The following is a 13,305-nucleotide window of genomic DNA, read 5'->3' as shown; positions in this document are numbered from 1 at the left end:
CACACAACTAGTAAGGTGGCAAAGTACAATTGCAGACTCAGCAGATCTGGTTCCAAATACCACACTGATTTTAGCATCTGAGAATTCTGTCTCAATTCATGTGTTGACATTTCCTATTATATACTTAGGTAATCATAATAGGTGCTATTTTAAAAATAAATAAATACTAGGTTTGTGTCTTAACCCACCCAGATTTTAGGACCTGTCATTTCTGCAATAAACTTGGAAATCATTTAGGCTTTAATAGAAAACTTCTATTAAACCTTACCTCAGGGAACATTTTGGGAAGATAAAGCAATGTTTCTGTTCTGCCCTCTATAGATTTTATTTTTTTTTAATTTAACAATGCAAAAGGAAAAGAAGCAACTATAGTCAACTCTGAGATGTTCTAAATAGGAAACTGTTTACAAATGGGGTGCTTTAGCTAAAATACTGAGTCTTTAAACTGACAGTAAATACATCAGACACACTCCTTATTATCTTAGTTTTGCAACTGAAAATGTATAAGGTGTAATATTTTTTCATTATATATTTTGAGCATATTTTAACAACTGCTTTGTGGGACAAAAATATTGCACCTTATACATTTTCAGTTGCAAAACTAAGATAATAAGGAGTGTGTCTGATGTATTTACTGTCAGTTTAAAGACTCAGTATTTTAGCTAAAGCACCCCATTTGTAAACAGTTTCCTATTTAGAACATCTCAGAGTTGACTATAGTTGCTTCTTTTCCTTTGGAATTTTTAAATTAAAAAAAAATAAAATCTATAGAGGGCAGAACAGAAACATTGCTTTATCTTCCCAAAATGTTCCCTGAGGTAAGGTTTAATCAATGTAAGGTGCTTCACTAATGTTAAAATGGTTGGTCCATAAAGAACTGGCGTAGGTTTTGTCACATATGGAGCTTTCAGAGCATTTCTAATGAATTAAGAAGATCAGTGAATCCCAGAAAGAATACTTCCTTGCACTCAAGAGGTCAATGTCTTCTGTTTGGCTTCAGAGAATACATAAACTTTTTTGTTGTTTGATTTCTATCCGGCACCTCCTTTTTTTGGCATGTCCTGTTGGCATCACCCCATAGAGAACTTCCTGGAAAGCAGATCAGATTGCTGTGATCCAGAAATGCTTTTGTCTGGTTTCTAGGTCATGTTTTAAACACAGAACAAATGACAGAGCTAAGCATACTATGTGGAAATACTCAGTCATTAAACTCATGAGGGACTTTTTTTTTTTTTTTTTAACAATGCAAAGTACTCAACTTGCAAGTAGAACTATTTTATGTACAAAGCCAGTGATGTAGATTTTTAGCCAGAACTTGGAAAAGCTGGGAAAAATATCAAGAAAAACTTTTATCAAAAGGCAGATTAGTTTTTGAAGTTGGTGTTAATTGGCAGCAAGGTGTTTCATTATGAAGCTGAATTTTTAACAGTTGTTACTTGGTTACTATGAAAACACCAGCCAGAAGAAAACACTGCAGCTTAAGGGGTATTCCCCCAGTCTCTGCCACTCCCTCTCCCAATGTGTCAATACTGTGAGTCCTGTTTTAGAACACCAATGTACTGCTTGGAAAGTGCCTGTGTTTGCTGTTTATTCAACTTATTTCCGGATTAGATGCATATTTCATAATCAACAGGTTCAAGGAAGATCACTTTCAAACTGCCAGTGGTGTATTTTTCTGTTGTGCAATTCTCTATGTTTGAGTGAAATCTTAAGACCTTAATGGAAAATTGTCTTTTCTTGCAACCCAGAGTATTGAGCTAACCGTGGGAAATATATAAATTGTAACTAGAAAGACAGTTCTTTTGGATGAAGCAGAGAGAACCTTGGTACTTTATCTCTATGTGTGAGTGTACTTACTGCTGATTTTTTTTTTTTTTTTTTTTAAGGAAAAATGCTCAAAGGCCATAGGTAGCAAGCTCCAAGTGCTTACTCTCCTTCCTAGTAGTAAACAGCACAAATGTTTCTCTTCCGAAGCCCTGGGAGTATGTATGCTTTGATATTTTTCCCATAGTGACATTTTACTAGCTGGCTAAGAAAAAAATTGGTTTGCTTAGTGAGTTCTTTGCAGAAGGCAATGGCACCCCACTCCAGTACTCTTGCCTGGAGAATCCCAGGGACAGAGGAGCCTGGTGGGCTGAAGTCCATAGGGTTGCTAAGAGTTGGACACGACTGAGCAACTTCACTTTCACTTTTCACTTTCATGCATTGGAGAAGGAAATGGCAACCCACTCCAGTGTTCTTGCCTGGAGAACCCCAGGGACAGAGGAGCCTGGTGGGCTGCTGTCTATGGGGTCGCTCAGAGTCAGACACGATTGAAGCAACTTAGCAGCAGCAGCAGCAGCAGAGAGTTCTTAACCTATACATAACAAATTCTTGTATTGTCCTGTCTTTAGTCATCCTTTTGATTTCTATTATGTTCAGCATCTAGTTTTATGGTGATGTATAGAGGAAATCATTTTTGTGGTGATGTGATAGAAGTGTTAGTTTGAATTACTTGCCAACAGTTTCCCAGCCAAATAATTTAATTATGTGATTATAGTCTTATTGAAGCCTTTGCTATTGATTTTAAGAAAGAAGCATAGCTCTATTTGTTGTCCTTCAGAACAAAAAGCAGGTTTTCCTGTTGTCTTGCAAAGTCTCAGCTAGGATTTTACAGCACAAAATAATGAATGCTTCCACTGCAGCATGTCACAGGGGAGGCTGGGACAATACTGAACTCATGCACACCAGTGATTCTTACTTGCTGGGCAGCATGTATGCCTGGATTTCTGACAGCCCTGTGGGTTCACTAGAGACCTCTGTCATTCTGTTCATCTTCTTGTAGGCAATGGTCGAGACAGTTAACAACCTCCTCCAGCCACAAGCCTTGAATGCCTGGAGAGACCTGACTACAAGTGATCAACTGCGTGCAGCCACCATGTTGCTTGACACTGTGGAGGAAAGTGCCTTTGTGCTGGCCGATAACCTTTTGAAGACTGACATTGTCAGGGAGAACACAGACAATATTCGTAAGTGGCTTTTGTTATACAGAAGGGCCAGAGAAGGACAAGAAAGAACTATCATCTTGTTCAGCAGAAGAGGGAAAAGAAAAAAGTATCATCTATGGTGGACCACATATTATGAGTGGTACTTTATTTCAGGGGAGATAAGTTATTGTTTTTTCTATACTTAGGAGGGTATCACTTGTTGTTAGCTTAGGAGTGTCCTCATAATCACACATGTGTATTTCCAAGGACATTTCAATACTGACTATATTAGCCTCACCTGAGATCAAGGACAGTGAGACCCCCCCCCCCTTTTTTTTTTCTTCAATTTTTATGTATGAAACTGATGTATGCATATAAGTTTCTATCTATGGAGGGTAGTATTTTAAATTTTACCCTACAGGTCACTTCAGTTATAATAAGAATCTCTCTGAATTATAAACTATAAAGAAGGTAGTAATTTAAGTTAAAGTGTTAAAAATAATTTTTGATAATTGTGTTGCTAGCTCATAAAAAGTATAAATCTAATTAGTGTGTTTAAGGATGTAGCTGACAGTTTTATTTCAGAAGACTTGATAAAATTATTTCAAAGTTATTAGGTTTAAAGATAAATCAATATTGATATAATAGTAGAGTGCCAGATTATAAAAAGATTTCACTTAATTCATAAAATAAAGACAACATTTTGAAAGTAAACTGATAGTCAATGACAAATTGTATTTGAGCTTTAATTTTAAATTCTAGGCTTTATAATTGATAGTCTTACCTATCTGATTTTTAATAATTTTATTTGCTTTATTTTGAAAAAAATTGAAATACTAAAAAAAAAAGAATTTCTATAAACACTGAACTACTATGAAGTAGAGCAGATGAAGATTAGTTCTAGTGTTTTGATTTCAGAAATGTTTCAGTAATTAGATTATCTTAACTTTGGCATGTTTCTCAATGAGTACTGACATCTTTTTACCATTAATAGAATTGGAAGTTGCAAGGCTGAGCACAGAAGGAAACTTAGAGGACCTGAAATTTCCAGAAAACACCGGTCATGGAAGCACTATCCAGCTTTCTGCAAATACTCTAAAACAAAATGGCCGAAATGGTAAGTTAGAATGTGTCTATTAAGTTTGATGGAATTGAACTTGTCATTAATTCATTGAGTCTTAGGTTGGAATTTTAGATGGACTTGAACTTGTCATTAATTCATTGAGTTTTAGGTTGGAATTTTAGATCTGCTATCTAAAATCTTTTCTCTCCTCTCACTCCACTGATCTCTTTCTTCTCCTCTTTTTTAGCTTCTGCACTAACAATATTTTAATGATATTTGCTCTACAAAATTCCCAGTTATATTTGGAAATTGTTGTTACCTTTCAGATGTAGAAAAATATCAGAAACTTGAATGTGAGGAAAATTGATAGACAACAAAATCCAGAAGTTCTGACTTTTTCCTTTGGAAGGAGTAACACCCACCAACTTGACAGATTTTGCTTCTAACATTTCTAGTGGAAATTTTATTTATAATTTAAAAATTATAAATACATCATTTGCTATAAACTGCATGGACTTTGAGGGCATTATGCTAAGTGAAATAAGTCAGATAGAGAAACACAAGTATCTCATTTACATATGGAATCTTAAGAAAAAACAAACTAGCTAACTGATAAAGAAAACAGACTACTGGTGACTAGAAGTGAAGGGTGAGGGTAAGCAAAATAAGGGTAAAATGTAAAAACTTCTATTTATGAAATAAATAAGTCATGAGGATGGTGACTATCATTAATGATGCTAGATTACCTGTTTTGAAAATTGATAAAACAATAGATTTTAAAACTTCTCTCAAGAAAAAGAAAATTAACTCTCTATGGTGATGAATGCTAACTAGACTTATTGTGGTGTCATTTCATAATATATACAAATATCAAGTCACCATGTTGTACACCTTAAACTAACATAATGTTATATGCCAATTATATCTCAATTTAAAAAAGAAATCAAGACTGGACTGTCTAGATCACAGAGAGCATGCTAAAAACGGAGAGGAGCTGGAGCAGCTGAGGCAGGAAGGAATTGGACTAGGGAGCATGTGATAGGTCTGTGAAATCATTTTATTTCTTCCTAAGTGTAAGCTGGGATGAAGAACTCTCTGTCAACACATGTATACCTGTGGCGGATTCATTTGGATATTTGGCAAAACTAATACAATTATGTAAAGTTTAAAAATAAAATAAAATTTAAGAAAAAAAAAGTAAAAGATAAAAAAAAAAAAAAAAGAACTCTCTGTCAGTAGGATAAACTGATGTGGGCCAAGAGCCAAAGAAGGGAAACCATTAGGAAGAATCAGGAATCTGATTTCACTCTACAGAAAATCTTAGCACTGCCTCAATATTCACACTTAGTAACAAAATAAATACAATTTTAAGTTAGGGCTGATAAAATTTCCAATACTAAAGAATTTTGTTCTGCTGGCAACAAACATAATCTGTTTTTCTTGATATTATTTTAGTCTCTTCTTTTTCAAAACGATTTACCTTGTAATATGAAACATCAGCTCTGAGCTGGTTGTACAACATGAAGTCATCTTCCTATCACATAGCAGGTTAAAAGATATCACCTCCTTATTTAAAAATGTTAATATTAGTGAGGCTTGAGACATACTGTCTATGAGATTATTTTTTTAATATTTATTTAATTTTAATTATACTCAGTTACTATAATCTAGTACTAAATTGATCTGTATCTATTGGTTCCATTGTCCAAAAGCATCTGTTTACATTTTCTGAATGCTTTGCAAAGGAAAAGCATAAAAACATCATCAAAAATAAGTTAATAAGGATCTCCATGAGAACAAGAAGCTTTCCCAATATGTTCTGTGCCTGGCACATGGATGCAATCACTAAGGGTTTATCAAATAAATGTATGGATTTTCATATATAAAGCCAATGAAGATTGAAATATGTCTACATTAGTCATATAGACATATAGTTTACATAGTTATATACTTTTGAACTCATTTTATTTGCTAAATTAATGTGTGCATGTGTATGTGTGTGTTTTAGGCCACATTTAAGCATGAATTCTGGAGTGGAGATTTTGTAACAATTATATATGTTAAATTGCACTGGTAAAGCAAGGTGGGATGACAGTCTGATGCCATTCCACAAGGGGAAATTGGTATGAATTATCACCAGTTATAAGCCAATTAAAATAGCCGTTGTTTCTGTCAATGAGAAAAATACATAGCCATTCCTAAAGTTTAGCCCGCCAAAAATTAACATTTTTATGTTAAATATAGAGGAAAAGAACTAAAATTAAATGCTATGTTGTAACAGTCAAAAAGTATTTAGTACATTATTGTTTGTATTAGAAAGTATAAGAATGCCCCTTGCCATTATGTGGCTCGGATAATAATCTCTTTACTGGATTAGAAATCTTATAGTATTACTGAGACAGCTAGATAATCAGGTCCAGAAAACATACAAGATCAAGGAGGCCGACAGAAGCCTGTGTCATCACAAAGAAATAGTGCTGTGAGACGTCACTGCTGCCACAAGGGAAGGGGCTGCTGCTGCTGCTCCACCTCCTACTTCCTTGAGTCACTAATTCCCCATCTGAAATCTGAGGCTAGTGCATCTGACTGGACACGTTGAACTTATGTGCCCTGAGCAACCTCTTTGAAAGGCAAGCTGGGAAAGCAAATATATGTCCCTTTTGTGTCTGTAAGTATCTAAGAGTAGGGCATTTCCCAAACGTGGGAGTGCAATTTAGATATTGGACAGCCCCCTCCTTCCTCAAAAAATGTATTAATTTTTATCTTTATTCCCACTTCACTTTACAATTCAGGGATTTCCATGTCAGTTACTACAGTGGTCAGGACAGTGCCTGTCTCTTGGGGAACCAAAATGGATTTATACTGGAAGGAAGACATAGGGCTTTAAGAAAGGAAATTATGTAAAATTTAAGAGAAACATACTAAAAAGTTAATTTTACAGGGGATTTATATGTAAGAGATTGTCATAAGAGAAAAAATAAGGTAGAAGGACATAAGAAGATGTCATCTTGAATATGATAGTTGAGGTTTAAGACAGGTAAGGAATTTTTAAAATTCATTGAAATAGTTAATTTACAGTGTTATATTTACAATATAAATATCCATTGTTTTCCATTATGGTGTATTGCAGGATATTAAATATGCTGCACTCTATAGTAGGGCATTGTTGTTTAATCATTCTCTACATAATTTGTATCTGCTAATCTCAAACTCCCAATCCTTACCTCTCCCAGACTCCCTCCCCTTCAGTAACCACAGGTAAAGATTTTGAATATTTTATTTTGTTTTAATTGAAATTGAGAAATAATTGGAATATAATAATGTACTTAAGTGTTTGATCTCCTTGCTTGATCTGATCTGACAGCAAACAGATCAAACAAGTCAGTCCTAAAGGAAATCAACCCTGAATACTCATTGGAAGGACTGATGCTGAAGCTGAAGCTCCAGTACTTTGGCCACCTGATGCAAAGAGCTGACTCATTGAAAAAGACCCTGATGCTGGGAAAGACTGAAGGCAGAAGGAAAAGAGTGGAGCAGAAGATGAGATGGTTGGATAGCATCACAGATGCAATGAACACGAACATGGGCAAGTTCCAGGAGATGGTGAGGGACAGGGAAGCCTGGCGTGCTGCAATCTGTGGAGTCACAAAGAGTCAGACATGACTTGGCGACTGAACAACAGGATCTTAAGTATTTAGCTTGATGAATTTGACAGTTATACATTCCTCTGTTACATCACATGAAATAAGATGAGTGATGTTTTTAAAGTGCTGCACTCAATATGGCAGCAAATTTGGAAAACTCAGCAGTCACAGGACTGGAAAATTTCAGTTTCATTCCAATCCCAAAGAAGGGCAATGTCAAAGAATGTTCAAATTTTTGTACAGTTGTGTTCATTTCACATTCCAGTAGGTTATGCTTCAAGCTAGGCTTCAGCGGTGTGTGAACTGAGAACTTCCAGATGTAAAAGCTGGGTTTAGAAAAGGCAGAGGACACAGAGATCTTATTGCTAGCATTTACTGATCATAAAGAAAGCAAGGGGATTCCAGCAAAGCATCTACTTCTACTTCATTGACTCAACTAAAGCCTTTAACTTATATAACATATAAGTTATATATAAATTTATAAGTTATATAAGTTATAACTTTAACTTATATAACATATAAGTTATATAAGCATATAACAACAAACTGTTGGAAAATTCTTAAAGAGATAGTAATACCAGACCACCTTACCTGTCACCTGAGTAATTTATATGCAGTTAAAGAGGTTCATGACATTGTACAGGAGACAGGGATCAAGACCATGCCCAAGAAAAAGAAATGTAAAAAAGCAAAATGGCTATGTGAGGAGGGCCTCACATGTAGCTAAGAAAATAAGAGAAACGAAAAGCAAAGGAGAAAAGGAAAGATATACCCATTTGAATGTAGAGTTCCAAAGAATAGCAAGGAGAGATAAGAAAGCCTTCCTCAGGGATTAATGCAAATAAATAGAGGAAAACAATAGAATGGGAAAGACTAGAGATCTCTTCAAGAAAAGTAGAGATGCCAAGGAAATATTTCATGCAAAGATGGGCTCAATAAAGGACAGAAATGATAATGGACCTAACAGAAGCGGAAGATATTAAGAAGAGGTGGCAAGAATACACAGAAGAACTATACAAAAAAGATCATCACAACCCAGATAATCATGATGATGTGATCACTCACCTAGAGCCAGTCATCCTGGAATGTGAAGTTAAGTAGGCATTAGGAAACATCAGTACGAAAAAAGCTGGTGGAGGTGATGGAATTCCAGTTGAGCTATATAAAATCTTAAAAGATGATGCTGTGAAAGTGCTGCACTCAATATGCCAGCAAATTTGGAAAACTCAGCAGTGGCCACAGGACTGGAAAAGGCCACTTTTCATTCCAATCCCAAAGAAAGGCAATGCCAAAGAATGCTCAAACTACCTCTCAATTGCACTCATTCACACACTGGTAAAGTAATGCTCAAAATTCTCCAAGCCAGGCTTCAGCAATATGTGAACCGTGAACTTCCTGATGTTCAAGCTGGTTTTAGAAAAGGCAGAGGAACCAGAGATCAAATTGCCAACATCCGCTGGATCATGGAAAAAGCAAGAGAGTTCCAGAAAAGCATCTATTTCTGCTTTATTGACTATGCCAAAGCCTTTGACTATGTGGATCACAGCAAACTGGAAAATTCTGAAAGAGATGGGAATACCAGACCACCTGACCTGCCTCTTGAGAAATCTGTATGCAGGTCAGAAAGCAGCAGTTAGAACTGGACATAGGATAACAGACTGGTTCTAAATCAGGAAAGGAATACATCAGGCTATATATTGTCACCCTGCTTATTTAACTTATATGCAAAGTACATCATGAGAAATGCTGAGCTGAATGAAACCCACGCTGGAATCAAAATTTCCAGGAGAAATATCAATAACCTCAGATATGCAGATGACACCACCCTTATGGCAGAAAGTGAAGAAGAACTAAAGAGCCTCTTGATGAAAGTGAAAGAGGAGAGTGAAAAAGTTGGCTTAAATCTCACCATCAGAAAAGTAAGATCATGGCATCTGGTCCCATCACTTCATGGCAAATAGATGGGGAAACTGGCAGACTTTATTTTTGGGGTTCCAAAATCACTGCAGATGGTAACTGCAGCTATGAAATTAAAAGATGCTTACTCCTTGGAAGAAAAGTTATGACCAACCTAGACAGCATATTAAAAAACAGAGACATTACTTTGTCAACAAAGGTCCATCTAGTCAAAGCTATGGTTTTTCCAGTAGTCAGGTATGGATGTGAGAGCTGGACTATAAAGAAATCTGAGGGCCACAGAATTGATACTTTTGAACTGTGGTGTTGAACACTCTTGAGAGTCCCTTGGACTGCAAGGAGATCCAACCAGTCCATCCTAAAGGAAATCAGTCCTGAATGTTCATTGAAACGACTGATGTTGAAGCTGAAACTCCAATAATTTGGCCACCTAAAGTAAAGAACTGACTCATTTGAAAAGATCCTGATGCTGGGAAAGATTGAATGCTGGAAGAAGGGCACGACAGAGAATGAAATGGTTGGATCACATCACTGACTCAAAGGACGTGAGTTTGGGTAAACTCCAGGAATTTGTGATGGACAGGGAGGCCTGGTGTGCTGCAGTCCCTGGAGTCACAAAGAGCTGGACCTGACTGAGTGACTGAACTGAATTGAACTAAAAGTAGCAACAGTTAGAACTGGACATGGAACAACATATTGGTTCAGAATTGGGAAAGGAGTACAAGAAGCCTGTATATTGTTTCTCTGCTTATTTAACTTCTGTGTAGAATATATCATGCAAAATATTTGACTAGATGAATCATAATCTGGAATTAAGATTGCCAGGAGAAATATCAACAACCTCAGATATGCAGATAATACCACTCTAATGGCAGAAATTGAGGAGGACCTAAAGAATCTCTTGATGAGGGTGAAAGAGGAGAATGAAAAAGCTAGTTTGAAACTCAACAAAAAACTAAGATCATGGCATGTGGTCCCATCACTTCATGGCAAATAGAAGGAGAAACTGCAAGCAGTGATAGACTTTAATTTCTTTTGCTCCAAAATCACTGTAGATAGTGACACCAGCCATGAAATTAAAAGGTGCTTATTCCTTGGAAGGCAAGCTATGACAAAGCTAGACATCAGAGATATCACTTTGCAGATGAAAGTCCATACAGTCAAAGCTATGTTTTTTCTAGTAATCATGTACAGATATGAGAGTTGGACTATAAAAAAAGGCTAAATGCCAAAGAATTGACATTTTTGAATCACGGTGCTGGGGAAGTCCCTTGGACTGCAAAAAGATCAAACCAGTCAATCCTAAAGGAAATCAACCCCGAATATGCATTTAAAGGACTGATGCTGAGCTCTAATACTTTGGCCAACTGATAAGAAGAGCTGACTCACTAGAAAAGACCCTGATTCTGGAAAAGACTGAATTCAAAAGGAGAAGGGGTGCCAGAGGAAGAGGCGGTTAGAGAGCATCACCAACTCAATGGACATGGATTTGAGCAGACTTCAGGAGATAGTGAAGGACATGGAACCTGGCATGCTGTAGTCCATGGGATTGCAAAAAGTTGGACATGACTTATCAACTGAACAACAACCCAGAAAATGTCCTGATGCCTCTTTCTGGTTTTCTCACCCCATCTCCCGACCTGATGAACTGCTTTATTCTCATTAATATTTCTAATTACAAATTTTATCTGTTCTTAGACTGGAATAATAAAGTGTGTACTCTTTCCATCTGTATTCTTTAACTCTGTATAATATTTTGTGGATTCAGTCATGATGCTCCATCTATCATTTGTTTGTTCTTTATTGATGTATAGTAATTCTGTTATTTTAATAAGCCATAATTTGTTTATTCTCCTATTGACATACTTTGAGTTGTTTCTATTTTTGGACTTTTGTGAATAAGGTAGCTATAAACATGCTTATACAACCTTTTCTTTCTTTGTGTATATATGTTTCCATGTATCTAGCAAGGGTAGATATATGTTTAACTTTATAAGAAATTGCCAAATATTTTTCCAAATAGTTGAACTCCCACCAATAGTATGCAGAGGTTCATTTGTTCCACACTTTTACCAACATTAGTGTGGCTAGTCTTTTGTAGTGTGAGTTGTGGAGATTCTAGTGGGTATTGCTATCTCAATATTATTTTGATTTTTACTTCCCTAATTATGAATAATATTGACAGTTTTTCTTGTATCTATTAGCTTTTTATATATCTATAATAAAGTATAATAATACTTTGTAATAATTTTATGTGTTTTGCCATTTTAGTATGAAATTAATTATTTGTTGAGTAGAAGAAATGCTTTATGTATTTATGAGTCATATGCATTTATATTTCCTAGTTTGTGGCTATCTTATTAATTTTCTTAATATTGTATTTGGTAGACACAGATTTTCAATTTTGATAAAGTTTAGTTTGCCATCTTTTTCTTTTATAATTAGTGGCTTTCAGGTCCTATCCAAAGAATCTTTGCTTTCCCCAAGATCACATAAATATCTGATATTTTGTTCCAGACTCTCTTTGATTTGAATGAGATAGGGATTGAGGGTTTTGTTGTGTTTTTTTTAGTACTGATATGTTATTTTCGTATCATTAGACTCTCCTTTCCTCATGAATTACTGGCACTTTGGTTGAAATGAATGTTTGAATTTTGTTGTGAATATATATAATATAATATAAATTTGATTATAATCTAATTAGAAACATCTAGTCTAAAAAGGATGTACAAGCTAATTAGTTTCTTCCCAATTTATATGTACTTATTTTAGGAGAGATCAGAGTGGCCTTTGTCCTTTATAACAACTTGGGTCCTTATTTGTCCACGGAGAATGCCAGCATGAAGTTAGGAACAGAGGCCATGTCCACCAATCATTCTGTTATCGTCAATTCTCCAGTTATTACAGCAGCCATAAACAAAGAGTTCAGTAATAAGGTTTATTTGGCTGATCCTGTGGTGTTCACTGTTAAACACATCAAGGTAAGAAAATGTTTATCCACATTATATTTGTTATAAGTATGAAGTATATTAATTTCCTTTCATTGTCCCTATTATTTGACATATAGAGATCCATTTTCTATAAAATAGTGATTTTTTTCCCCAAAGTGAGGGAGGAGAGTAATTGTTGTATATGTGTATCAATTCAGTTCAGTTCAGTCGCTCAATCGTGTCTGACTCTTTGTAACCCTATGGACTGCAGCATGCCAGGCTTCTCTGTCCATTACCAACTCCTGGAGCTTGCTCTCAAACTCATGTCCATCGAATCAGTGATTCCATCTAACCATCTCATCCACCATTGCCCACTTCTTTTCCTGCCCTCAATCATTCCCAGCATTAGGGTATTTTCCATTGAGTCAGTTCTTCGAATCAGGTGGCCAAAGTATTGGAGCTTCAGCTTCAGTGTCAGTCCTTCCAATGAATATTCAGGATTGATTTCCTTTAGCCTTGACTGGTTTGATCTCTATGCAGTCCAAGGGATTCTCAAGAATCTCTCCAACACCACAGTTCAAAAGTAGCAATTAGGTAAAAGTATAGATGGATTTATAAATACTTAATTGTAATTAAAAAGAACTAGAAATATGTTCAGTGGAACTGGTCATAACTACACATCTGACATTACAAGTAATTATGCCCTTTGTGTGTAGATATAATTTTATGCATATGCAAAGATTGTAGTGTAAATTGAACGAAAAATTTTAAAAACTGTTCTCTCA

The 13,305-nt window shown here is 35.7% G+C and overlaps 1 protein-coding gene across 11 annotated transcripts in view; it reads left to right on the top strand.

Moving 5' to 3' along the window:
- ADGRL3 (adhesion G protein-coupled receptor L3) overlaps window positions 1-13,305 on the top strand; it is a 949,445-nt gene that overhangs the window by 798,618 nt on the left and 137,522 nt on the right. For all 11 annotated transcript variants that reach the window (XM_086407653.1, XM_086407652.1, XM_086407651.1 and 8 more), the window contains 3 exons: window positions 2,825-3,008; window positions 3,961-4,083; window positions 12,363-12,571. In XM_086407653.1, coding sequence (XP_086263779.1) covers window positions 2,825-3,008; window positions 3,961-4,083; window positions 12,363-12,571 — 516 coding nt within the window. The remainder of the gene's footprint in view (window positions 1-2,824; window positions 3,009-3,960; window positions 4,084-12,362; window positions 12,572-13,305) is intronic.

This window comes from Bos grunniens, chromosome 6 (genome assembly GCF_055505025.1).
Source record: "Bos grunniens cultivar Pamir isolate PY7600 chromosome 6, Bosgru_T2T1.0, whole genome shotgun sequence".
Classification (NCBI taxonomy): Eukaryota; Metazoa; Chordata; class Mammalia; order Artiodactyla; family Bovidae; genus Bos; species Bos grunniens.
Note: the sequence above shows the minus strand (reverse complement) of the source record. Positions and strands in the feature narration are given on the sequence as shown.